Genomic DNA, 25,718 nt, shown 5'->3' on the forward strand with positions numbered 1-25,718 from the left:
ATCCTAGCAACATTCCTTAAGAGCTTAGTTTTTGCTAAATGCGTTTTAGACTTGATCTCAGTTAATCCTCATAACACAGCTACTATGGTTCCCATTTTACCTATGAGCAAACAGAAGCTCAAACATTATTTCCCTTGTCCATGGTCCACCAGCTTATAAGCACGGAGCTGGGGTGCAAACCATGAAAGCCCGTCAGTTTCATTCACCTCTGAGCCCCGACCTCAAACCAGTTCAAAAGAAAGGGAAAGTGGTTGATAGCGTTTTCTCTGTTAATTGGGAAGTCCAAGGGAGAAAGGAGATGGACAGATTCCGGCTCAAAATTTGTGTATCTGTCTATCATCTGTCTCCCCCAGGATGGAACCTTCTAGATTACCAAAGATTACCAAACATTTTCTGAAAAGGGACAGGTGGCAAATATTTTTTGGCCTTGTGGGTCACACAATCTCTGCCACAACTCCTCAACTCTGCCACCATGACATGAAATTACCGCACACAATATGCCAGTGAATGGGCAGGGCTGTGTTTCACTACCTCATCTGCAAAAATAGCCAGGGGCCAGGTGCTCAGAAGAAAGAGACCAAGTCTGTTTTCTTCACCGCTACATCCACAATGTCAAGAACGATGCCTGGCACATAGTGGGCACTCCTTCAATGCTTAATGAATGACTCAACAAATCATTGTTGCTTGTAAGTTCTTGGTGGAGAAGCAGTGACATCACCAGAGTAACTGGTGCTGGTAGAATGATGGGACAAAGAGTGGAAGATCCAGCTCAAGAATATGTTCAAGGTCTTTTGGAGGAGTTTTTGTTTCTTGAAGAAAAGGGGAGGAGGGGCCAGCCCAGTGGTGCAGTGGTTAAGTGCGCACGTTCCACTTTGGTGGCCTGGGGTTCGCCGGTTCGGATCCCGGGTGCGGACAAGGCACTGCTTGGCATGCCACACTGTGGTAGGCGTCCCACATATAAAGTAGAGGAAGATGGGCACGGATGTTAGCTCAGGGCCAGTCTTCCTCAGCAAAAAGAGGAGGATTGGCAGCAGTTAGCTCAGGGCTAATCTTCCTCAAAAAAAAAAAAAAGAAAGAAAGAAAGAAAAGGGGAGGAAATTACTTTTATTGGGCATCTGTTTGGTACCAAGACATCCGTTCTTTCTCATGACAGCCCTGTGATGTAGGTTTGTGTCGTAGACTGAATGTTTGTGTCCCCCCTAGCATCCCTGTGTTGAAACGTAATCCCAATAGAATAGTGTTTGGAGGTGGGGCATTTGGGAAGTGATTAGGGCATGAATGGGATTAGTGCCCTTGTAAAAGAAGCCCCAGAGGGCTCCCTCGCCCCTTCTACCGTGTGAGGACGCAACGAGAAGATGGCCAGCTATGAGAGTGGACTCTCACCAGACATGGAATCTGCCTGGTGCCCTTATCTTAGACTTTCTAGCCTCCAGAACCGTGAGAAATCAATGTTGGTTTTTTAAAGCCATGTGGTGTGTGGTGTTCTGTCATAGCAGCCCAAACAGACTAAGACAGCCTGTGTCCCCATTTCACATGTGGGGAAAACTGAGGCTCAGAAAGTTGAGAAGACATGCGCATGGCCACACAGCTCAAGGCAGAGCTGGGGTCCAAAGCCAGATCTGTCCTGTTTGACAGGCTCTTCGTGCCCAGCTGGACTTCCTGAGGAGGCAGTGGCTTTCCCATCTCTGGAGACAGGTCAGCAGAGCTGGCAATTCAACCCCTCAGAAGGCCAAATGAAATACTTTCTCAGCGGGGAAATGCATTCCACATGCATTATTAACCCTCTGCATGGAGTCCAGTATCTCGTGAGTAGTGCATAGATTAACCATCCAGTTTTCCTTCCTGGGGCTCTAGAATCCTGCTGAAAAACTTTCAGTTCCTCTGGGAAGTCACTTTCTCTTTCACTTCCCGGTCTTTGCGTACTCTGATCCCTCTAACTGAAAACACTCCTTCCACAACCCACTTCGTCTCTGATCTAATACACCAGTCTTCAGAATGTAACCGTTCCACTAGAATGTAACCTCCTTCTGGAAGCGCCAGAGGAAACACACGCTGCATCACCAACCGGCTCTCCAACTCTCAGCCAACACTGACTGGACTGGACGTCCTACAAATTGAACTCAATTCTGACCTTATCAACCTGGAGATAGTGTCCAATGCGTTAAAAATAAAATTCAACTGAGGAAATTTTAAAGATCTTGCTGGCTTTATTCAACGATTCTTGAAATCTGGCAGCATCCAATCTAGCAGATAGAAAGCCGTTCCGAAGAGCTGTACTAGGAAAGAGATTTTATAGGTAGAAGGGAGCAGGAACGAGGAAGTTATATGAGGTGAAAAAGCAGGTTGGTTATAGCAAGGTTACCTTCCCAGTAGGGGATGGCAAGGGTCTACCAGGCAGATCGCCCAACTGGTGCTGATCAAGAGATTTCTCATTGGCTGTTTAAGATTCCATCCCCAAACTGTAGTTAAGTCAAGTCTCGGTTTGGTGACGTGAGGCTTAGCATAAGCGACTCCATTTGGAGCCTGTTGTCTTGTTTCTGACAGACCCCACAGCGTAAGGGCTCAGTCCCACAAGACTGTCCCCCTACTTCAGATGCTAATGGCAAGTCCAGGCCACCCATACTTCTGACCAACCCTCTACAAATGGAGGGGCTCCCACAACCCCCTCCTCAGGTCCAGTAATATTAGAATGACTCACAAAATTCAGGGAAACATTTACTTACATTTACCGGTTTCTTATAAAAGATACTATAAAGGGGACAGATGAGCAGCCAGACAAAGAGGTGCATAGGACGAGATCCAGAAGGATATTGAGTGCAAGAGCTTCGTCCCCATGGAACAGGCGTGTGCCACCTCCCACATGTGGATGCCTCACCAACCAGGAAGCTCACCACATCTCATTGTTCAAGAGTTTTTACAGAGCTTAATTTCCAGCCCCATAAGTTCCAACCCCCTAGCCACTTGGTCTTCCTGGTGACCAGACCCATCCTATGGTTATAGGAGGGCCCCGGCCTAAGTCATCTCATTAGCATAAACTCAGGTGTGATCAGAAGGGGCTCCTTATGCATGACAAAAGACACTCTTATTCCTCAAGAGGTTACAAGGGTTTTAGGAGCTCTGTGCTAGGAACTGGGGATGAAGACCAATTTATTTCTTATTTTCTCACAGAAGCCAACCCAGGTTCCCCCATGCTGGGTCCACGGGGCCCTTCTAACCTTTTCCTCACATGCCATACAGAAATCCCTGCTTCCAGATCTCTCTCCCCGTCTAGATTGTGAGTTCTACATGGGGAGACTGTGCCCTTGGCTCAAAGCAGGTATTCAACAAAGGTCCAGTGAATAAATGACGTGAGTGAGCAAATGTTGGGCGCTCCACTGCCCAATTCAACTTCCACACCACGCTTAGACACACGCAGCTGCCCAGTCCTATATTCTCACCCATGTTCTCATCTCTCTCTTCCATTTCTCAAATCTCATCATCTTTTAATACCACCTCCTCCAGGAAGCCTTCCTTCCCTACCCCCTCGGAACCCCTTCCCAAACCAGTTGGGCTGCACAGACTGTGTCACACCCTGTAAGCTTTGATCTGACAGCAGGAGATTTTCCCTAAAGATCCGCCCCAGGTCAGAACCCACTTACCTCCCTGATTCTCAGACAAGCACCACCGGCTGCCTTAGAGACGTGGGTCTCCCCTTCTTTGAAATGTGGGTCAGGCTGGGCTGGCCTCTCAGAAGCTTGCCAGCAACGGAATTCCAGAACCTCAGCTGAGATCCGCAGACCAGGAGGAGACCACCGGGGGCTATGGGTAGGACTCAAGGAAGGGGCAGCCTGCTTGGTTTCTCGCCAGGCTGGACAGCGCCACCCAGTGCTCAAAGCGGCTTCAACACAGTTTTACGGAACAGACGCCTCATCTTCCTGCCTCCTAGCCTTTGCATCTGCTGGGCCCTCTGCCTGGCCTTCCTCCGTCTCTCCAACATTTTACGTGTTCTTGAGAGTGACGTGACAATCCTCCAGCTTTGCTCATTTTCCTCACCTTGAACCTTAGCCCCTCCTGGGCCCTGCTGCCCTTGAGAGTCCCGGGAGGGAGGACATGCCCCGCTACAGCGTTCTGCCCCACAGTCAGGTCGGCTCCTGGATCCACTGTTTCTTCAGCTGCAAAGTCTCCATTCCTGGTGATGCACCTGAGCTGTGCCTTGTGTCTTGGAATCGGGAGACGTCCAGGAACATAGGCATGTGTCTCCCACCTTTGGGGAAAAACCTTCTCAGTCCTCTAGGTGTCACCAAACTTCTTGGAAAAGGGTTGTCCTCTCTCTTGCCTTTATTTCCTTCCTCTTACCTTCTCTTGGCTGCCCCACCTCCCATCACTCCCCGAAAATGATCAATGACAGTATCTACCTTCCCCTTGAGAAAACCAACAGACCCATTTTTGTCTTGGTCCCACCCATCATAAGAGTGGCCATTCCCTCCCTCCTGCTTGAAATCCCACTCTCCCAGGACTCCCCCGATGGCCTCATCTATGGCTTCTCCTCTTATCTCCCTGGCTGCTCCTTCTCCGTCTCCTTCACAGGCTCCTTTTCTTCTGCCTGACCTTGAAATGTGCCTGTCACTCACGAGTTTTTGAAATGCAAATCCCCTTCTGCTGTTGGGAGGACGAGGAAGGAATGCAGCCAAGGATAGACTCTCGTCCAGTTTCTCCAGCATTGCAGCCAGTCTGAGGCTGCGAGGGTGCAGCAAAGTCAGAGGGAGGCGCCAAGGCCAGAAGTGAGTGAGAAACCACTCAAGATCCAAGAGGCCAAATGTGAAAATCCAACTGGTCATGGAAACCGAATGGCCAGGAGCTAGGGTTTGGGGAGACTAGGATGAGGCTATAAACAATCTTAGCCTGCTGCTGTTTTAGGCACTAGATGTTTAATTTCTTTCCTTTCCAATATCTTCTATGATGTTTAGGAGGTCTGTTCAAGTTTCCAACTTCTTCCTGGGTCCCTTTGGAAAGCTTGTATCATTCTGTGATTTATTTCTAAATTGTTCCTTCATTTCTTTGTTCCAGCTCTGGCTCCCCCTACAGAGAAGTTAGCTATTACTGCATAACAAATTGCCACAAACTGAATGGCTTAAAACCACATGCATTTATTATCCCAAGTTTTTGTGGGTCCAGAATCTAGAGGGGACTTAGTGGACCCTTTTGTTCACGTTAACTATCATTTCTCCAGCGTTTTAAAGAGTGCATGGTGTACAGTAGATGCTCAATTAATATTCATAGAATAAAAGACTGAATGGAGTAAGCTGTATGGCCCAAGAGTGGAATAGCTAAGGATTGCTTCAGTTCAACATTTCTTTTATTATGTTCAGGGGTTCTGTTCATGAGTTATTAAGGAGACTAGTCAAGGAGCAGTGATGGGTAGAGTTGTCTTGCGGGTAAAGCCAGGGGTGATGGATTGTGGGGTGAACAGAGATAGGGAGAGGTCACTGGATTATAGAGGCCATGGGTCTGCTCACTTGTATCACTTTGCAGGACTCCAGGAAGCAATCAGCTGACATTAGGTTTGGCGAAGGCTATATATCTCCCAAGATGTATCAGTTAGTTATTGCTGTCTAACAAACTTCCCCCCAAATTAGTGCTTCAAAACAAAAGCAGTTTATTTATTTCACAATTGTGTGGCGCAGAAATTTGGGTCAGGCTCAGCTGGAAAGTTCTGCTGAGCACAGCTGGGCTCATTCATGCCTCTGTGGTCAGCTGGTGGGTTGGCTAAGTCTGGTATTTTAAAAACTTAACTGAAAATATTTTGACAATGACCCATCCCATTGAGAGATGAGGTCTATATCCCCTTGAATGTGGCAGGCTTGGGCTGCTTCAACCAATAGAGTACAGCAGAAGCAATATTATATGACCTCCAATTCTAGATCATAAAAGACCATGCAAGGCTCTGCCTTCCTTGCTGGAAGACTCACTTCCAGAGACTTGAGACACCACGTAAGAAGTCCAATCCCTTCGAGGCCACCATGCTGGAGATGTCATGTGAAGGAACCACATGGAGATTCCCTGGGACTACAGAGAGATCCCCCCATGAGACTTCAATCATTTGAGTCATCCAAGCCCAGGAAGCAGACATGCGAATGAAGACACCCCAGAGAATCCCAGCCTCCAGCTACTCTAGGGACCCCAGAATAGAAAACTGAAACAGACAGCTTCACTCATAGATGGAAGTTGACTGGCTGGTGGTTGAGGCCACAGGGGCGACTGAGTCATGAGCCTCTCCTCACCCAGGCTAGCTTGGGCGAAACGGCAGAGTAGGGAGCTCTCATCAACCCCCAAAAGAAATGTCAAAAAACAAGAAGAAACTGACCTAACCAAATTTCCCAGAGCTCTGGAAAAGCAATCAAAGCTTTGCAGCAACCAAGCAAATACTGAGTATGAAAAATATTTTTTAGTTTAAAAAGGCAGCTTCAAAATGGTAGGGAAGCTTTGTGGCATTTTTACTTGTTCTTGTTCTACCCTCTCCTCAGTGTGGTGGTGGTCTTAAAAAGGGAAGCCTCTGTTCCCAATGTGAGACCCTGGTCCCTGGTTCTGGAGGGAGCAGAGCAGACTTTATTCAAAAATTATAGTGTACGTCTGCTCTAATTTGTCCGGGAGCTACCTGAAGGACTGACACAAGGCACTCAACTCTGTTTTTCCTTCCTTGCAACTCAGGCTGGAAAAGCAGTGGGCACTGCTCAAGAAGACTGCAAGGTTAACTAAAAACCCATAGATGTCTAGGGCAAAGATTTAGTCGAAATGTACAATAGACTGCCTAAGGCTCAGGAGCAAAAGCTGGGGAGCATGGTTTTGGAAAATTAGGACATTCAGAAACACCTATGTGTACAGGGTGCATTTAAAAGTCAAGTGCATGCCCAGGGCAAAAGGCATGCTCAGAAAAGACCTGAGAAGACCCCATGCTTTACCTCAGGCTGATCCTTAGGCTCAGTGCCAACCTGGTGAAGTGTCGAAAGAGTACTATGGCACAGAACCAATTTGCAAAGACTGAGAGAGCTGGGATTTTTTTTTTGTTGTGTTTTTTTGTTTGTTTTAGCTCCTGGTGTTCAAGGAAATCTCTTTCAAAACACTACCTGAACATAAGCTAAGGAACAGAGATTTCAATGACCACAGACATGGAGGAATACAACCTTTGCAAAATATAGTTTGGGAAAGTTACTAACCAAACACACTATTACCTCCTTCAACAACCCAAAAGAAACAAACAACGAGAACAGCCAAAAAACCAGCCAACCCTGGGGCAGAAGGAGAACCTGATATCGAAAGCTACCACATTATAAATATTCAAAGTCCGGTTTTCAGCAAAAAAAATCACAAGGTATACGAAGAAACAGGAAAGTACGGCCCATTCAAAGGGAAAAACAAATTGACAGAAACCATCCTTGAGGAAGTCCAAATATCAGACTTCCTAAACAAAGATTTTAAAACAACTATTGTAAATATGCTCAAAGAGCTAAATGAAAATATGAACAAAGATCTAGAGGAAATCAGGAAAACAATGTCTGAATAAAAGTGAGAATACCAATAAAGAGATAGAAATTATAATAAAGGGACCAGACAGAAATTCTTGACTTGAAAAGAACGATAATTGAAATTAAAAATTCACTAGCAGTGTTCGACAGCTTCTTTGAGCAGGCAGAAGAAAGAATCAGAGCTTGAAGACAAGATAACTGAAATGATCAAATCTGAGGAGCTGAAAGAAAAAAGAATGAAGAAAAGTAAATAGAGCTTAAGAGACCTTTGACATACCATCAAGTGGACCAATATACGCATTATGGAAGTCTTAGAAGGAGAAAAGAGAGAGAAAGAGATAGAAAGACCACTTGAAAAAATAATGGCTGAAAGTACCAAAATTGGTGAAAGATATGAGTCTACAGATCTAAGCTCAGAGAACTCCAAATAAGATAAACTCAAAGAGACCCTCACTGAGACACATAGTCAAACTGTCAAAGGACAAAGACAAAGTGAACATCTTTTTTTTTTTTTTTGAGGAAGACTAGCCCTGAGCTAACATCTGCTGCCAATCCTCCTCATTTTGCTGAGGAAGACTGGCCCTGAGCTAACATCCATGCCCATCTTCCTCTACTTTACATGTGGGACGCCCACCACAGCAAGGCTTTCCAAGTGGTGCCATGTCTGCACCTGGGATCTGAACTGGCGAACCCCGGGCTGCCAAAGCAGAATGTGTGTGCTTAACTGCTGCACCACCAGGCTGGCCCCCAAAGTGAAAATCTTGATAACAACAAGAGAATTAGTTCATCATTTGCAAGGGATACTCAATAACATTAGGAGTCGATTTCTTATCAGAAACCATGGAGACCGGAAGAGAATATGATGACATATTTAAAGTGCTGGAAGAAAAAAAATGTCAACCAAGAATTCCGTATCTGGCTAAACTGTCCTTCGAAGATGAGGAAGAAGTTAAGACACTCCCAGATAAACAAACGCTGAGAGAGTTCATGGCCGCTAGACCTGCCCTGCAAGAAATGCTAAGGACAGTCCTTCAGGTTGGTATGAAAGGACACTAGACAGTAGCTCAAAGTTATATGAAGAAATAAAAACCTCTAGTGAAGGTAAATACATGGGCAAGTATAAACCCAGTATTATATATATTTTGAGAGTTTTAATTCCACTTATTATTTCCTACAGGATTTGAAAGACAATGCATTAAAAATTATCAATGTATGTTATTTTCATACAATGTATAAAGAGAGAATTTGTGGAACAACAACATAAGGGGTGGGAGGATGACAGACCTGTATACTACCAGAGTTTTTCTACAGTATTGAAGTTAAGTTGGTATAAACTTGAACCAGATTGTTTGAATTCCCAAAGGAAATGAGAAGGTAATCAAAACAGTTCACTAAAAACGTCAACTAAACACGAAAGAAAGCAGTAATGGAGGAAATGGGGACCAAAAAAAAGTTTAAGACATACAGAAAAGAAATAGCAAACAGAAGTGAGAGCTTCCTTATCAGTAATTTATTTAAATATGTGGTCAAACTCTCCAATCAAAAGGCAGAGATCAATAAAATGTATAAAAACAACAACAACTATCGTCTAACTCTATTCTGTCTACAAAAGGACTCATTTTAGATCCAAAGAGACAAAATAGGTTGTGAGAGAAATGACAGAAAATATTACATGCATATAGTAACCAAAATGGCTGGAATGTCTACGCTAACATCAAAATATAAAGTCTATAATATAATAATTATAATATATAATATAATAAAAAATATAAAGTCTATAAAAATAGATTTTAAGTCAAAAACTGTTACAGGAGAAAGAGAACAACATTATATATTGATAAAAGGGTCAATTCTTCAAGAGGATATGACAACTGTAAACATATATACGCCAAACAACAGAGTGCCAAAATATACGAAGCAAATTGAAATTGAAAGGAGATGAAATTGAAGGGAGAAACAGACAGCTCTACAATCATAGTTGGAGGCTTCAGTGTACCACTTTCAATAATAGATAGAACATCTGACAGAAGATCAACATAGAAATAGAGAATTTAAGGGGCTTGCCCCATGACCAAGTGGTCAACTTTACGTGCTCTGCTTCGGCGGCCCAGGGTTTCACCAGTTCAAATCCTGGGTGTGGACACGGCACCACTCATCAAGCCATGCTGATGTGGCATCCCACATAGCACAACCAGAAGGACCCACAACTAAAAATACACAACTATGTACCCAGGGGCTTTGGGAGAAAAAGGAAAAATAAAATCCTTTTTTTAAAAAAAAGAAAGAAATAGGGGATTTGAATAACACTATCAATCAACTAGACCTAACAGACATATATAGCACATGCCACCCCACAACAACAGGACATACATTCTTCTCAAGTGCACACGGAACATTCTCCAAGATAGACCATTTGTTAGGCCACTAAATAGCTCTCAATAAATTTTTTAAAAACTGGACTTGCACAAAGTAATCTTTTCTGACCACAATGGAATAAAGCTAAACATCAAAAACAGAAGGAAAACTGGAAAATTAATATATATATATATGGAAATTAACATATTCTTAAACAACCAATGGGTTAAGGGAGAAATCACAAGGAAATTTAGAAAATACTAGAGATGAATGAAAATGAAAACACAACATACTAAAACTTATGGGATGCAGCAAAGGCAATTCACAGAAGGAAATATAACTGCAAATGCCTACAACAAAAAAGAAGATCTCGGGGCTGGCCCCATGGTGGAGTGGTTAAGTTCACCAGCTCCACTTCAGTGGCCTGGGGTTTGCAGGTTCAGGTCCCAGGCATGGACTTAGCACCACTCGTCAAGCCATGCTGTGGTGGTATCCCATGCAAAACAGAGGAAGATTGGCACAGATGTTAGCTCAGCAACAATCTTCCTCAAGCAAAAAGAGGAAGATTGGCAACGGATGTTAGCTCAGGGCCAATCTTCCTCACAAACAAACAAAAAAAAGAAGATCTCAAATCAGCAATCTAACTTTACATCTTAGGATCTAGAAAAAGGAGAGCAAATTACACCGAAAGCCAGCAGAAATAAGAAAATAGTGATTAGAGCCTATATGAACAGAGAATAGAAAAACAATGGAGAAAATCAATGAAACCAAGAGTTAGTTCTTGAAAAAGACCAATGAAATTGACAATCCCTTAGCCAGGTTGACTAAGAAAAAAATAGATAAGACTCAAATAACTAGAATCAGAAATGAAAGAAGAGACATTACTACTAATTTTACAGAAATAATAATTATAAGAGAGTACTATGAATAATTGTACACCAACAAATTGGAGGATCTAGATGAAATGGACACATTCCTAGAAGCACACAAACCACCAGAACTGAATGATGAATAATAGAAAATCTGAACAGATGTATAAACTAGGAAGGGGATTGAATCCATAAACAAAAACCTTCTATCAAAGAAAAGCCCAAGACCAGAGGTCTTTACAGGTGAAAGCTACCAAACATTAAAGAGGTAACACCAATCCTTCTCAAACTTTTCCAAAAAATTGAAGAGAACACTTCCAAACTCATTCTATGAGGTCAGCATTATCCTGATACCAAACCAGACAAAACACTATAAGAAAAGAAAACTACAGACCAATATCCCTGAGAATATAGATGCAACAATCCTCAACAAAATACTACAAACAGAATTCAGCTGCACATTGAAAGGACTATACACCATGACCAAGTGGGATATATTCCAGGAATTCAAGGATGGTTCAACATCCGAAAATCAATCAATGTAGCACACCACATTAACAGGATTAAGGGGAAAATCACATGCTCATCTCAATTTATGGAGAAAAAACCTTTGGCAAAATTCAACACTTTTTCATGATAAAAACACTCAACAGACTAGAAATAGAAAGAAGACACTGCAACATAATAAAGGCCATATATGAAAAGCGCCCAGCTAACATCATACTTGCAATAGACTGAATGTTTGTGCTCCCCCCAAATTCCTCTGTTGAAACCTAATCCCCAATGTGATGGCATTTGGAGGTGGGGCCTTTGAGAGATAACTAGATTATGAGGGCACAGCCCACACGAATGACATTAGTGCCCTTATAAAAGACTTCAAGGAACTCCCTTATCTTTTCCACTGTGTGAGGACACAGTGATAAGACAGCCACCTATGAACCAGGAAATAGGCCCTCAACAGACACCAAATCTGCTGGAGACTTGATCATGGACTTTCCAGCCTCCAGAACTGTGAGAAATAAATTTCTGTCTTTTATAAGCCACCCAGTCTATGGTGTTTTGCTATAAAAGCCCAAACAGGGGTGGGGGGAGGGGAAAAGGGGTAAATGGGCACATGTGTATAGTGACAGATAAAAACTAGACTATTGGTGGTGAACATGATGCAATATGTACCGAAACTGACATATAGTAATGTATTCCTGAAATTCACATAATGTTACAAGCCAAGCTGATCTCAATAAAAACAATAAGTTCTCACCACAGGCAAAACAATTGTAACTATGTGAGGTGATGGATGTGTTAACTTTACTGTGGTAATCATTTAGTGATATATATGTATAACCGATCATCTCATCAAACACCTTAAACTTACACAATGTTATGTTAAAAGATAAACTGAGGCATGTTAAACTTTTAAAAGTTAAAAAAAAAAAAGTCCAAACAGACTAAGCCAATACTCAATGGTGACAGACAGAAAGCTTTCCCTCTAAGATTAAGCACAAGAAAAGTGTCCCCTTTGCCACTGCTATTCAGCATGGTACTGGAAGTTCTAGCCAGACCAATTAGACAAGAAAATGAAATAAATGGCATCCAAATTGAAAAGGAAAACTCTCTATTCACAGGAGACATGATCTTATATCCTGAAAGCCCTTAAAAGTCCTCAAGAAAGCTACTAGAACTAATAAACTAATTCAGCAAAGTTGCAGGATACAAAACCACACCACAAAATCAGCTGCATTTCAATATACAGGCAATAAGCAATCTGAAAAGTAATTAAGAAAGCAATTCCATTTACGATGGCATCTAAAAGAATAAAATATCTGGGAAAAAATTTAACCACAGAGGTGGAAAGCTTGTACATTGAAAACTACAAAATGTTGCTGAAAGAAACTAAAGGATACCCAATAGGTGAGAAGACGCTGTGTGTTCATGGATTCTCAAGATGTCAACACTACTCAAAGCTAGCAACAGATTCAACACAATCCCTATCAAGATTCCAACAGCTTTTTTTTTTTTTTTTTGCATAAATGGAAAAGCCAATCCTCAAATTCATATTGAATTGCAAGAGGCTCCAAAAAGTCAAAAGAATCTTGAAAAAGAAAAACAAATCCGGAGGACTCATACTTTCTGATTTCAGAACTTAATACAAAGTTACAGTAATAAAAACAATGCGGTCCTGGCATGAGGACAGATGTATAACCAATGAAATAGAGCTGAAAGCCGAGAAATAAACCTATACATCTATGGCTGGTTGATTTTTCACAATGATACCAAGTCCACTCAAAGGGTGTTTTTGAAACTTGGAAAAATAGTGTCTCCAATGAAAGGCGCTGAGACCACTGGATTTCCACATACAAAAGAATGAAACTGGACCCTTTCTTTACATCATATTTAAAAATTAACTCAAAATTTCACCTAAATATACCAAATACACCAAAAAAACACATAAATATAAGAGGTAAAACCATAAACCTCTTAAGGGAAAACCTCGGGGTAAATCTTTATGACACTGGATTTAGCAATAGATTCTTCGATATGACATCAAAAGCACAGGCAACAAACGAACAAAAAGATAAGTCTGACTCCATCAAATTTAAAACCTTGGTGCACCAAAGGACACTATCAGGAAGGAGAAAAGACAACCTACTAAATGACAGAAAATATTTGCAAATCATATATCTCATGAGGGTTTAATATCCATCATATATAAAGTACTCCTGCAATTCAACAACAACAAAAAGGCGTACAACTCCATTTAAAAATGGGCAAAAGACTCGAATAGACATTTCTCCAACAATGATATATGAATGAGCCATAAGCACGTGAAAAGATGCTCAACATTATTAGTCATTAGATAAATGCAAATCAAAACCACAATGAGATAACACTTCACGCCTACTAGGATAGCTATAATTTTTTAAAATAAAAAACAAGTATTGGCAAGGATGTGGAGAAATTGGAACCCTCGTGCATTGCTGGCGGGAATTTAAAATGATACGGCCGCTGTAGAAAACACTTTGCTGGTTCTCCAAAAAGCTAGACATAGAATTACCATGGGATCCAGCAGTTCCACTCCAGGTGTATACCAAAAGAATTGAAAGCAAGGACTCAAACAGATACTTGTACGCCCATGTTCACAGCAGCATTGCTCACAATAGCTAAGAGGTGGGAGCAACTAGAGTGTTCATCAACAGATGAATGGACAAACAAAATATAGCTTATACATACAATGGAAGATTATCAGCCATAAAAAGGAACCAAGTTTTGATACAACTTGGACGAAGCTGAAAACATTTGCTAAGTAAAATAAGCCAGACACAAAAGGACCAGTGTTGCCTGAGTCCACTTAGATGAGGTACCTAGATAGACAAATTCATAGAGACAGAAAGTTGAGTAGAGGCTACCAGGGGCTGGGAGAGGGGGAATGAAGAGTTATTGTTTAATGGGAATAAAGTTCTATCTGAGGATGATGAAAAAGTTTTGGAAATAGTGATGATTGCACAACATTGTGAATATACTTAATGCCCCTGAATTGTACAGTAAAAAATGGCAAATGTTGAGGCCGGCCTAGTGGCATAGTGGTTAAGTTTGCACACTCTGCTTTGGCGGCCCGGGGTTCATGGGATCAGATCCTGGACGTGGATCTACCCACAGCTAGTCAAGCCATGCAGTGGTGGCATCCCACACACGAAATAGAGGAAGATGGGCACAGATGTTAGCTCAGGGGCCAATCTTCCTTACCAAAAAAAAAAAAAAAAAAAACCGGCAAGTGTGTTATGTTAAGTGTATTTTACCACAATTAAACATTTTCAGGAAAAAATAACAGAAGCTGCAATGTTTCATAAGATCTATGCTCAGAACTAGCCCAGCATGATTTCTGGTACGTTCTGTTGGTTAGAACAAGTGACAAAGCCAGCTCAAATTCAAGTGATGGGGAAGGGACCGCCCTGGTGGCGCAGCAGTTAAGTGCACACGTTCCACTTCGGCGGCCTGGGATTCGCCCGGGGTTCAGATCCTGGGTGCGGACATGGCATCACTTGGCACGCCATGCTGTGGTAGGCGTCTCACGTATAAAGTAGAGGAAGATGGGCACGGATGTTAGCTCAGGGCCAGTCTTCCTCAGCAAAAAAGAGGAGGATTGGTAGCAGTTAGCTCAGGGCTAATCTTCCTCAAAAGAAAAAAAAATTCAAGTCATGGGGAGAGAGGTTCTGCCTCTTCATAGGAGGAGCTACAAATATTGTGGCCTTTTTCACTTTCTATGAGACAAAGTATGAGGTCCAAGCTCACATTAATAAATATTCATAACAAACAAATTTTGTGTCCAAAGTTTAACCCAGAAAAGCATTTTGATTGTGCTAAAACTTAGCTAAATACTGAGAGAAGAGTCTTTTAATAAATTTAAATGCAAAATTCTATTCCAAAGAAATGACAACCACACACACACACACACACACACACAATCACAGTGGTAGAATCAACAGTTGGTAAAAATTGGGCAAAAAGAGCCCAACCGATGAATCAAATGTTTACTGCAAAAATCACATGAAAAGAAACGTTCCTGATGAAAATGATTTCAATCAAGTAAAAATGAACATTGAAAAAAATTGGGGATGGTTTAACTGCACTAAATAGAAAAGCGATCCAGGAATCTAATTGGCTAAATGCAGTTTATGATTCAAAAGTCTTTTCCAACTGAAATGTGTTGGATTTTTTTTCCACTGTTCTTATAAAAATGGAATCAAAGTGTCCCCAGAATAAAGCCATCTTTTGTGTGGAAATGGCAGTGAGAGAATGAGAGGGTCAAATGTCCTTCGGATCTTCCTCGTCTTGGGTTTTATTCCCCAGACACCAGAGGCCACTTATCTCCCAGGCAAGGCCCCAGAAATGAACTGGTTATGACCTCTTTCTGGGGGGCCCTGAACCCCACCCAGTCTTCTGCCTCTGCAGACCCCTCTGTCTCCCACATCCTGGCTACTAGTCCAGGTTTTTCTGGTCCTCAGAAACTCTGGCTCACACCAAACCGTTCCTTCCTGAGGGGATCAATTGCGGGGAGAACCTCTGGAAACTGGGGTGAACCCCAAGATTTTGGCCTTTATGAAGGCTCCTCAGTCCCCCACGCTGAGGGACCAGGGGCAGCCAGCTCAGGGGTTGTCCCTTGCTTGTTGCTTGGCCCTCACCACGTCCTGGCATCCCACTTGCTCTCCTGACTCAACACCCCACACCCCATCTCTAACCACATCCATGGGGGTCCACAGCCCCCTCCCGGACCCACCCAGTAATCAGGGGACAAGTCCATGATTTTCACTTCAGCTTCATATTCCACAAACCCAAAGTCATCTTGTGACTTTGACAGGACTATGAAATGCCCAGCACATAAAATGGCTTTAAAAGGAGAGAAGTAAAGATCTGTTCTTTAAAAAGAAAAAAAAAATGAGGAGGGGGGATACGAGCGTGTGAGCGAGAAGGAATGGATTATACTTATTTTTACCATCCGAGTTTTTAGAAATATGTTTCGGGGCTTTTCTGAACAGTTCCAGAATTTTAATAGACGCAATGTAGAGAGTAAGAGAGAAGGAGAGAGGGAAGGCATATAGAGGCAGAGAGAGAGGATAGACAGCAGGAGAGGGTGTAGACAGATTCAGAGTGTAGACAGGGGCAGAGAGAATAGACAGAGGCAGAGAGAGTGTAGACAGGGGCAAAATTTAGATAGGACAGAGAGTAGACAGAGGCAGAGAAAGATGGACAGGGCCAGAGAGCGAACAGATGTCAGTCATTGCTCCCAAAACCAGACAGAACCCTCTACTATTTAGAAGGTTGAGATCTCAGACCTTAGAAGGTTCGGACACTCCTCACTCTTGGTGTCAGCCTTGCCATTCCCAGTTCTGTCTCCCCATTTTCAACCCCCATTCTGAACTTACGATGTCACCCTTTCTTCTGTGACAACGTCCTTCCTTGCCTCACCCCGTCCAGATCCCCGCATCTTTAGGTGGAAACGTGTCCTTTTTGCTAAGTCTTACCCCCGTCAATGACTGTTCCTACCTGCCCCTCCCCAGCCTGAGTGACTCTCACCCCTTTCTTGCCTGTTAAGAGTCCTGGACCCACCATTCATTTATTCATTCATTCATTCGTTCATCAGACATTTATAAGCAGTTCCCGTGTGCTGGGCCCCTGCTCAGCAAAGCTGGAGACCCCAGGGAGACCCGACCTAGGCCCTGCATCCTCCCTCCCCCCCCCAGCTTAGACTTCACCCGGGCTAGACTAGGGTAGGGGTCCAGCCTGAGTCTTCGGAGTGACTCCCATCCCCAAAAGCCCCGCCCCCAGCTCAGAGCCGGGCTCAAAGAAGACGCGGTCCCATCACCTCCCTGTCAGCCTCGGGCATTTCTGTCCACGCCCCTTCTCAGACCCAACCTATTAACATCTCCCTTACCTGGCCCCGCCCCGTCGTTGGCTTAGGCCACGCCCTCCTCTCAGCCCCTCCCCTATTTCATTCAATCCAGGCCTCAAGTCCCGCCTCCCGGGAGGCCAACCGCACGCCGATCTCACAACCCCATTGGCCAGAGGCGCCGCTTCACCGCCCTCCTTCAGTGTCATTGGCTCTCTAGGTTGTCAATCTTCTTTACAGAGGCCCAACAGTTGCCATGGCCGAGGTTTGAGGGGCAGATAATAATGGCCGTCTCGGGACGTCTAGTTATTGGGCAGAAAGCCCGGCTCTGGGCGGGGCTTAGTGCCAAACGCTTGGCAGCCTCTGTCTAGGGTTCCTCAGGGCCGCAGCCTTCCTTCAAAGACACACCCCTCTTTCCTCGTTATTGGCCCCGCCAGGTGTTGATCAACAGGATTCCTCATTCCGATAGGCAAAGCCACCCGTCCTTCACTGCTTCTCTAATTTCAATTCGCTTCTCTCCTCAGAGGCGGAAACCTTCAGCCGTAGCCAGGGCCCTCCTCACGGAATGGCCACGGATTGGCCAGACACCCCGTCACTCCTGGCCAGTGGGCGGAGCCTGGGTGCCTGGGGGCGGCGAATTGGCTGACTGGGCCTCGGGGGCGGGGCAGCGGCTCCTGTCAGCGGGTGAAATGGCAGCGGCGGAGCCGGCGGCGGCCGCGGTCCCGGGGGGCGGCTGAGGGGGCCGGGCCGGGGCTGCGGGGCGAGCGGCGCGGCGGGGATCCGGCAGCGCGGCCCGGGACGGCGAGGCTCGGCACGGCGATGGCGGCGCGCTCGGCGCAGGTAGGGAGGCGGCGCGGGCCGGGCCTCCCGGGCGCCTTCCCAGGCCGGCAGCTCCGCGCTGCGGCCCGCGGGGGCCGGGCGAGAGCGGGACTCGGGTCACCCGGCCCCGGAACCCGCGCTGGGCGCCCCTGGCCCCCCAGCAGGGACCCTGCCTCGGGCCCCGGGCCCTGCCCACCCCCGATCCCGACCCCCCAGGGTCCCTCTGCGGACCCCCGTGGGGACCCCATCCCCCACCCCGCCTCCTCCCCGGGAGGCAGCCCTGAACGCGCGACCCCCGCCCGCGCCCCTCACTGACCCTCGGGACCCCTCCCCGGACCCTTCAGGGCTCCCCAGGCCCCACCCCGCAGTCCCGCCCCCCACATCGCCCCCCGCAGCCCCAAGACCCCCGCCCCCTCTCTGTCCCTACCTCTAGGTCCCCTCCCGTCTGCAGACCCCCTGTCACCCCGTCCCTCTCTTCACTTCCCATCCTGTCTCTGGGCCCAGACCTGTCCCCACCCCCAAGGAGACCCGCCTCAGAGCCCCATCCCTCCCTTCCTGACCCCGCGGGACCCCTCCCCCGGCCCTGGTAAATCAGGATTCCTGCCCACAGGCCTCATCTCAGCCTGCTGCCCGGTCTCCCACCCTCGGCAGCCCCATGCCCAAGGGCACCCCTAAAAATCCCTCCTCGGGGTCGTGCCAGCACCCTCCAGGAGCTCCCCACCCGCCCCCAATCCTGACTCAACTTGATCGCAGCTTCCTGAAAATCCATACTCACCTCCTGCTCAGGACCCGCCCCCCCCAACAGATGTTCTGAGCGCCCGTCCCCACCCGGAGACGCACGTCTTTCTGAGAGCCCCGCACACACACACATACGCATACACACACACACACATCAGACACTTAGATCCCCAACACACGCTGAGAAACTTAGGCCGTCCAATACAGACCCAAGCAATTGGGAGCCCCCGCCCCATTCACACACACACACACACAAATACACTGTCATACAGGAGACCTCAGCTCTTCCACACACCTCCCTGGATGCCACCTGCCCAGGTCCTCCTGGAGACTCCCCCCCACCCCGAACAGCTCCCAGCTCAGGCAGAGCTCCGAGTCGTGTGCTCCCTCCCTGCCCTGCCACACCAGTCTTCTGAGCTGGCCTTCCACTGGGGCCCTGGAGGGTGGCGGAGTGACCCAGAATCTCCCAGCACCCCTGTGGACACCTTCCCCACGCCTCTGTCCCTTCATCCATCGCTCTCTGCTTCGCCCTGCTTCAAAGGGAAGGATGGCCCCTCTCTCTCCTACACTGAGGTGTCCTGGACAGAACTCCCGCCTGCCCCCTGATTCATGCTACCCCCTGGTGGAGGGGCGGGGGTTCAGGTTGCCCCCGGCCCCAGTCCTGAAGTCTGATCGGACTAGTAGGACCAGCCTCTGGCTCCCATGGCGCCCGCTGGCCTCAGATGGCAGGGCCGGCGCTGCAGCCCAGGGGCAGCCCCTGAGTTCTCTCACCCACGACCAGTGTGTTTTGCCAAAATGCACCGGCTTCCTTCTCTCCTGGCATTTGAGACCCGGTGGGGCTGGGTTGGGGCCTGCCGGGAGCAGACAGCTCTTTGTTAAGGAATCTTTGCAGAAGGGAAAAATGTGCTGAAGAGGCTCAGGCGGAACATGACTGAGTAGTCAGCTTGGTTTTGCCCTCAGCCGGGCCGCGATGGAGCTAGACGACCCGTGGCCCCGACTCTTTCCGCGTCGCCTTGGCCCTGCCGCCCCACAGCCCTCGCCCTCAGGTCCAACCTGTGGGTTCCCCTGGGCTCCTGTGGTCGACTGCGGGGGGTTAGAAAGCAATTGCAGGTGGCTTGGCCCTGGCACAGGGACGAGGCGAGACGGAGAAGGGAGCAGATCACAGAACTGGCGAGATGGTGTGGCCAGGACTGCAGGGAATAAGGAGGAGACCGGGTCCTGCCGGGGCGAAATCTGGATCAGGCCAGCCCCAGCACTGCCTGCCTGGGCTCCTTCGAGTGGCCTCAGCCTGCCTAGGAAACCCCAGAGAAACAAGCCCTGGCTGCTTTGTGGATATTCACCCGTCGCTCCTGGATGGCCCTGGGAAAAAGCACATCTTGGCTCGAGGCCTCAACTTCCCCATCTGGAAAATGGGGCGCTAAATCCTTAGAACAGTATTTTGTACTGCAGGGGGGCTGGGGGAGTTAAGATGTGGCCCTGAATGTCCCCCAGGCACCGTGTGGCAAGGGTCAGTGGGATCCAGGAGGCCGGTCGCCCGTCTACGGGTGCTAGAAAAATCACAGGCTGCCCTGGTCCCCGGGTTGTAATTAGTCACTGGCTCACTGGATCGTGGCCGTCTCTCTGTGGCTGAGCTTCCCTGCAGGAAGCCCTGTCGAATCAGAGCTGAGAGATGGTCTGTTGTGGGGTTTGTGGCCACACAGGGACCTCCCAGGGGGACAGAGGCAGAAAGGGGCCTGCTTGCTGGCAATGCCCTCACCCTGCATAGACCTCTGAGGCTGGCTAGGGAGAGGTTTCTTCTGCCCCTTGCTGAAGGGGTAGTGGGTCAAGACTCCTGAAGGTCACGAGACTCACAGGAAATAAACTCCACACCTCCCCAGGGGGCTTCTGTGTGTGGCTGCAGTGGGGTCAGAAGGCTCCCCATAAGAGACTGCGAACCCCTTAGGAAAACACCAGAAGGCTCCCGGGCAGGGCTTGTGAGTGATGTCAATCCGCTTTTACCCAAGACTGGGGGCCCAGTCCGTGTCTGTGCTTGTGATAGGCACAGAGGGCAAGGAGGAACATGAGCTCAGCTTCCTCAGACAGAATAGAGATGCTCGTTGCTCTGGGTGAAGCCCGACCACGTCCCAGGAACTGAGTCAGGCACTGGGGTCTGAAGGCAGGGCACACGTGGTCCCTGCCCCGCACCCAAAGACCGTCCCAATGTCATGAGACGAGAGCTGAAACCAGTAGCCCACACTGATGGTGCTAGGCTCAGTGCCAAGCCCCATTTGCATATTATCTCATTTAATGCTCCAAGCAACCTGGAGGATTCCAGCGCCGTGCCCTTAGCATCACGTCCTGCCGCCTGCTGTGTGGAAGTGTGAGACAGAATTATGCACAGCGTGCTGCGGGAGCACAGGAAAGGGCCCGGCGTGGCGGCAGGGAAGGCGGGGCGGGGATGATGGATGGGCCTAGAGAGGCTCTCACCGGGCAGGCCTGGCGGGGAAGGGCGTTCCAGGCAGCCCAAGTGCTTGGCCAGGGGCCCAGGAAGCTGCAGCAAGCGTGGTGCATCCACGTCCTGTCTGGTGGGCTTCCTCGTATAGGTCTTCATGGCCCAAGTGTGACCCACGGGGCACACACTGGGGGATGCTCCCTGGCTTAAGGGACCCATAGTTGGAAGAACTTGGGAAGACAGCAAACCCACACTGCCCAGGAAAATCTGGAGCCCACGTGCTCTGGAAGGAGGCAGTGGAAGGAGGGAGGACGAACCCCCGGGGGCCAGGGAACAGAGTGACCCCTCCGGGGAGATTTGGAGGGCCCTGTGGGCATGGCTCGCCTGCACCTTCGTTTCATTTCTCAGCGTGCCAGGATGTGTCTGTGAGATTGTTCACTGAGGTCTGTCCCCCACACCAGCCTGTGAGTCCTGTGAGGGCAGGGTGCGTGTCCGTCTGTTCGTGGTTGAGTCCCAGGAGAGTTAGGGCCCACAGCAGCTGCACAGTCAATGTTTGGTTGGTTTTAGTGGCTACATTCTTCCCTACTTGCCCACCACGGAAAGAGGGCCTGGATCTCTTCGGCAGAACGAGGGTGATCCGTCTGCCTTGGAGGGCTCCCAGAGGCCAGGCAGACCCGCCTCGCCCCGGCCCCCGGCCCCGCGAGCCTTTATAGCTGGCACGGGCTTCAGAAGAGAGACCGTCTTGGCCTTGAAGAGCCAAAAGCCTTTGCAAAATGCTGCTTCTCATTCGCCTGTCCGTCAAAGACTTAAGGGGGCTTTAACTTGTTTCCTTATCATTCTCAGGGCCACCAAAATCTAGAGAAGGGACTTGCCAGGAAGGAACCTGTTACGGTGGCAGAAAGGAGGCTGCTGACCATATAGGGTAGTAAGCTTTTTGGGGGTTTTTTAAATTCAGATCAGAAGGGATTCCGCAGTTTGGATGGTTGCCCCTCAGAATTTAGCCTGGAGGTATTTGCTGCTGTTGCTGTTATGGCCAATAATGGTGATTATACTTTGACCCTGTTTAATCTTTAAACAGGGTGGCCGCATGCGGGGTGGGCCTGCTGAGAGGGGAGGGTTGTTTCTTTGCACCACAAATATTCGATGCCTGATAGTGCGCTGGACGCTGGGGATCCGAGAGCGTGGTGGACAGCCCCTGCCCTCATGAAACTTTCCATCCAGCAGGAAATAAATATTGTGGGCCCGCTCCTGTCCTGAGTACCTGACAAGTTTAGCTCAGATGTTCCTCCCAACAAAACCCGTGAGGTAGTTGCTCTCCTTTAGCCCTGTTTTCAGATGAAGAAACTGAGGCAGAGTGCGTCGTCCCCAAGATCACAAAGAGGGAAAGTGGTAGAGGAGAGCATGGGAGGCCAAGAGATCTGGGATCCGTTATGCACGCACACACCATGGAAGACGGTACATGATGGGCGAGCATCCAGAGTGGCTAGGACAGGGGACAAGAGGAGAGCAGGCTGTGGCCTCTGAATCCCAAATTCTGGTTATCCGAGGGCAGCTCGCCCGTCGGTTGCCCACCCCTTACCAAGGAAGAGGACCCGAGACACCAGGCCAGGCCGTCTCCCCGGGAGCTGGAGCCAGGCAGGGCCGTGGTGGGCTGGTGGCCCCCGCTGACAGTCAGATGGGCAGATGGGGTCCCACAGCATCCTTCACAGCTTCCGACTCAGAAATGATTCTCTATCCCCATAACCATTAGAGGTGGAGGAGCAGAGGCTGACAAGGAGGGGAGGTAGGGAGCCAAAATTAAAGGAAAGTCGGGGTCTTGATTCCTGCCTCCGAAAATGCCAGGCTCTGAAAGATGGCGCTTACACGTTCCCTCGCTCTCCATGTGAAAAATCACGACTGCGATCTACTGAGCATCTCCAACCCTCTGGGTTTTGCGTATGTTATTTCTAAAGTCAGAGAATGCGGAGAGAGTGACAGCACCGCAGATCAGTTAGGGCAAAGGCCCTGGGGTCGGAAACGCAAGTTCAGATCCTTCTTCCCCAACAGCCTGGTTAAGAGACCCGTGGGTGACCCTCTGCTCGCCCTGGCACCTCTCGTGTTAGAGCTGTCCTTTGCTTTTCTGTCCATGCTGGTACCGAATCTTTTCTTTTTAATTTTCAAAATTCCAGATACACTTGGATCTTTAGGACAGTTTTAGATTTACAGAAGAATTGAGAAGCTAGTACGAAGAATTCCTGCAGACCCCACACCCCGTTTCCCCGATTGGTGACATCTTAGATGGGGACGGTACATTTGTTGTAATTAATGGACCCATATTGATACATTATTATTAAAACTAATGCACACTGGGGCTGGCCCCGTGGCCGAGTGGTTAAGTTCGCGCGCTCCGCTGCAGGTGGCCCAGTGTTTCGTTGGTTCAAATCCTGGGCGCGGATGTGGCACTGCTCATCAAACCACGCTGAGGCAGCGTCCCACATGCCACAACTAGAAGGACCCACAACGAAGAATATACAACTATGTACCCGGGGGCTTTGGGGAGAAAAAGGAAAAAATAAAATCTTTAAAAAAAAACAAACAAAAAACAACTAATGCACACTTTATTCACATTTCCTTAGTTTTCCCTAATAGTCTTTCTCTGTCCCAGGATCCCATTCTGAAGCCCACATGACATTTCATTGTCACATCTCCTTAGGCTTCTCTGGGCTGGGACAGTTTCCTAGGCTTCCCTTGTTTTTGATGACCTTGACAGCTTTGAGGACAGGGCAGGAATTTTCTAAAATGTCCCCTCATCTGGATTTGTCACATGGTTTTCTCATAGTTAGGCTGGGGCGATATGTTTTGGGGGAGAAAAACACAGAGGTGAAGGGCCCTTCTCGTCTCATCATATCAAAGGCACGTACTCTCAAGGGGACTTGTCACTGCCGATGCTGACCTTGACCCCCTGGCTGAGCAGCGTGGAAATTTTTGTCTCCATTCATTCAGCAGATGTTTGTTGTGGACCTACTAAGTGCCAGAGGCTGTGTTGGGGCCTTAGAGTAGAAAACTAAGATAGGTGCTTGCTCTCAGAACATTCACAAACCAGTAGGGCAGGCAGGAGTGTGTAGAAGTCGTTGCCACAGGATGTGTCTTGGGCTGGGGTGCAGGAGGTGGGTATTTTCAGAGGGAAATAGGAGAGAAGCGAGCCAGGACGCTGGAGGTGAGGGGTCGACAGGAATGATTTCACAGAAAAAAATACTCAAACCACGTCTTGGACAATGCCTTTCCAGTCAGAAGGAACAGCATGTGCAAAGCCACAGGCAGGAAGAAGCAGGCGCTCCTGGAGGGCTGTGTGTGGTGGGGCTGGGATGTGGGTAGAGGTGAGGCTGGCAGGGCTGTGTGCACTGTGCAAAAACATTTGGGCTCTGTCTCGCAGTAGGGAGTGGCTGAAGGGTTGTGGGCAAGCACCAGGAGGGTGGCACTAGGCCTGGCCTGAGCGAGGGGGCGGGGGGTGGCACTGTGGCCCTGGTAGGCCCATGTGCAGCAGGAGGAAGGGTGGCTTACTCAAGAGAGTGTTGCGGTTCAGAAGCATCTGTGCACCGGAAACTGGAAGAGTCTTTCTAAAATGTGAGCCCAGTCAGGCCCCTGCCTCAGCGCACAGGCCCTGAGGGGGTCTGGCCCCTGTGGAACTCTCCAGTGTCTTAGGAGTCATACCCCTCCCCCTGCTCCGGCACCCACGGGTCCTCTGCCAGCCCAGCCCAGCCTTTAGCATCTTTTTAACTGAGACATTCACACAACATAAAATTCACCCTTTTAAAGTATACAGTTCCATGGGTTTTAGCATATTCACCAACTTGCACAACCATCATCACTGTCTAATTCCAGAACATTTCATTACCCCAAGAAGAAATCTTGTAGGCAGTTTCCCCCATTCCTTGTGTCCCCAGGCCCCAGTGCCTGGCAACCACTGATCGACTTTTGTCCCTATAGATTTTCCTCTTCTGGACATTTTGTGTCTATGGACTCAGATCAGTTGTGGCCTTTGTGTCTGGCTTCTTTGTCTCTGTGTGATGTCTTCAAGCTTCATCCACATTGTAGCACATATCAGAGCTTCCTGCCTTTTCATGGCTGAATAATATTCCATTGTGTGGATGGACCACATTGTGTTTATCCATTCGTCTGTCGATGGACATTTGCGTTGTGTCCACTTTTTGGCCTTTGTGAATAATGCAGCTATGAAGAGTTGCGTACAAGTTTTCGTGTGGACTGTGTCTTCCACGCTCTTGGGTTAGGTACCTCGGCATGGAATTGCTAGGTCAGATGGTAACTCCATGTTGAACTTTTTGAGGAACTCCCTGACTGTTTTCCACCCTCCCTTTTATTCTAGACATTTCTCTCAATCTGTAATGGAAAGTTTGGATGACTGTTTCGTGCTCCGGGTGAGCAGGGGGCTGTGTCTGTCTTCTCCCATGAGGCTTCGGTCATCAGCATGGTGCCCAGCACCAGGTCAACATCCAGTAAATATCAGTGGGTGGGCAGGTGGGTCCAATTCCTCAAAAGTTTCTTGGGGCCGGCCCAGTGGCACAGCAGTTAAGTGCGCACGTTCCGCATCTCAGCGGCCTGGGGTTCGCCGGTTCGGATCCCGG

The 25,718-nt window shown here is 48.0% G+C and overlaps 1 protein-coding gene across 13 annotated transcripts in view; it reads left to right on the forward strand.

Annotated features, from left to right (window-relative positions):
* The first annotated feature begins 17,780 nt into the window (after positions 1-17,780).
* Positions 17,781-25,718, forward strand: part of EVI5L (ecotropic viral integration site 5 like) — a 30,374-nt gene continuing 22,436 nt past the window's right edge. For 3 of the 13 annotated variants that reach the window (XM_070622855.1, XM_070622857.1, XM_070622859.1), the window contains exon 1: positions 17,829-17,948. Coding sequence is in view for 7 of the 13 variants with exons in the window: in XM_070622848.1 (XP_070478949.1) it covers positions 25,479-25,611 (133 nt within the window). In the remaining 6 variants the exon portion in view is untranslated. Of the gene's footprint in view, positions 17,949-25,459; positions 25,612-25,718 lie in introns of all 13 variants that reach the window. The other 10 variants (XM_070622846.1, XM_070622850.1, XM_070622851.1 and 7 more) reach the window with 7 other exon arrangements.

The sequence above is a fragment of the Equus przewalskii genome, chromosome 6 (genome assembly GCF_037783145.1).
Source record: "Equus przewalskii isolate Varuska chromosome 6, EquPr2, whole genome shotgun sequence".
In the NCBI taxonomy this organism is placed as follows: domain Eukaryota; kingdom Metazoa; phylum Chordata; class Mammalia; order Perissodactyla; family Equidae; genus Equus; species Equus przewalskii.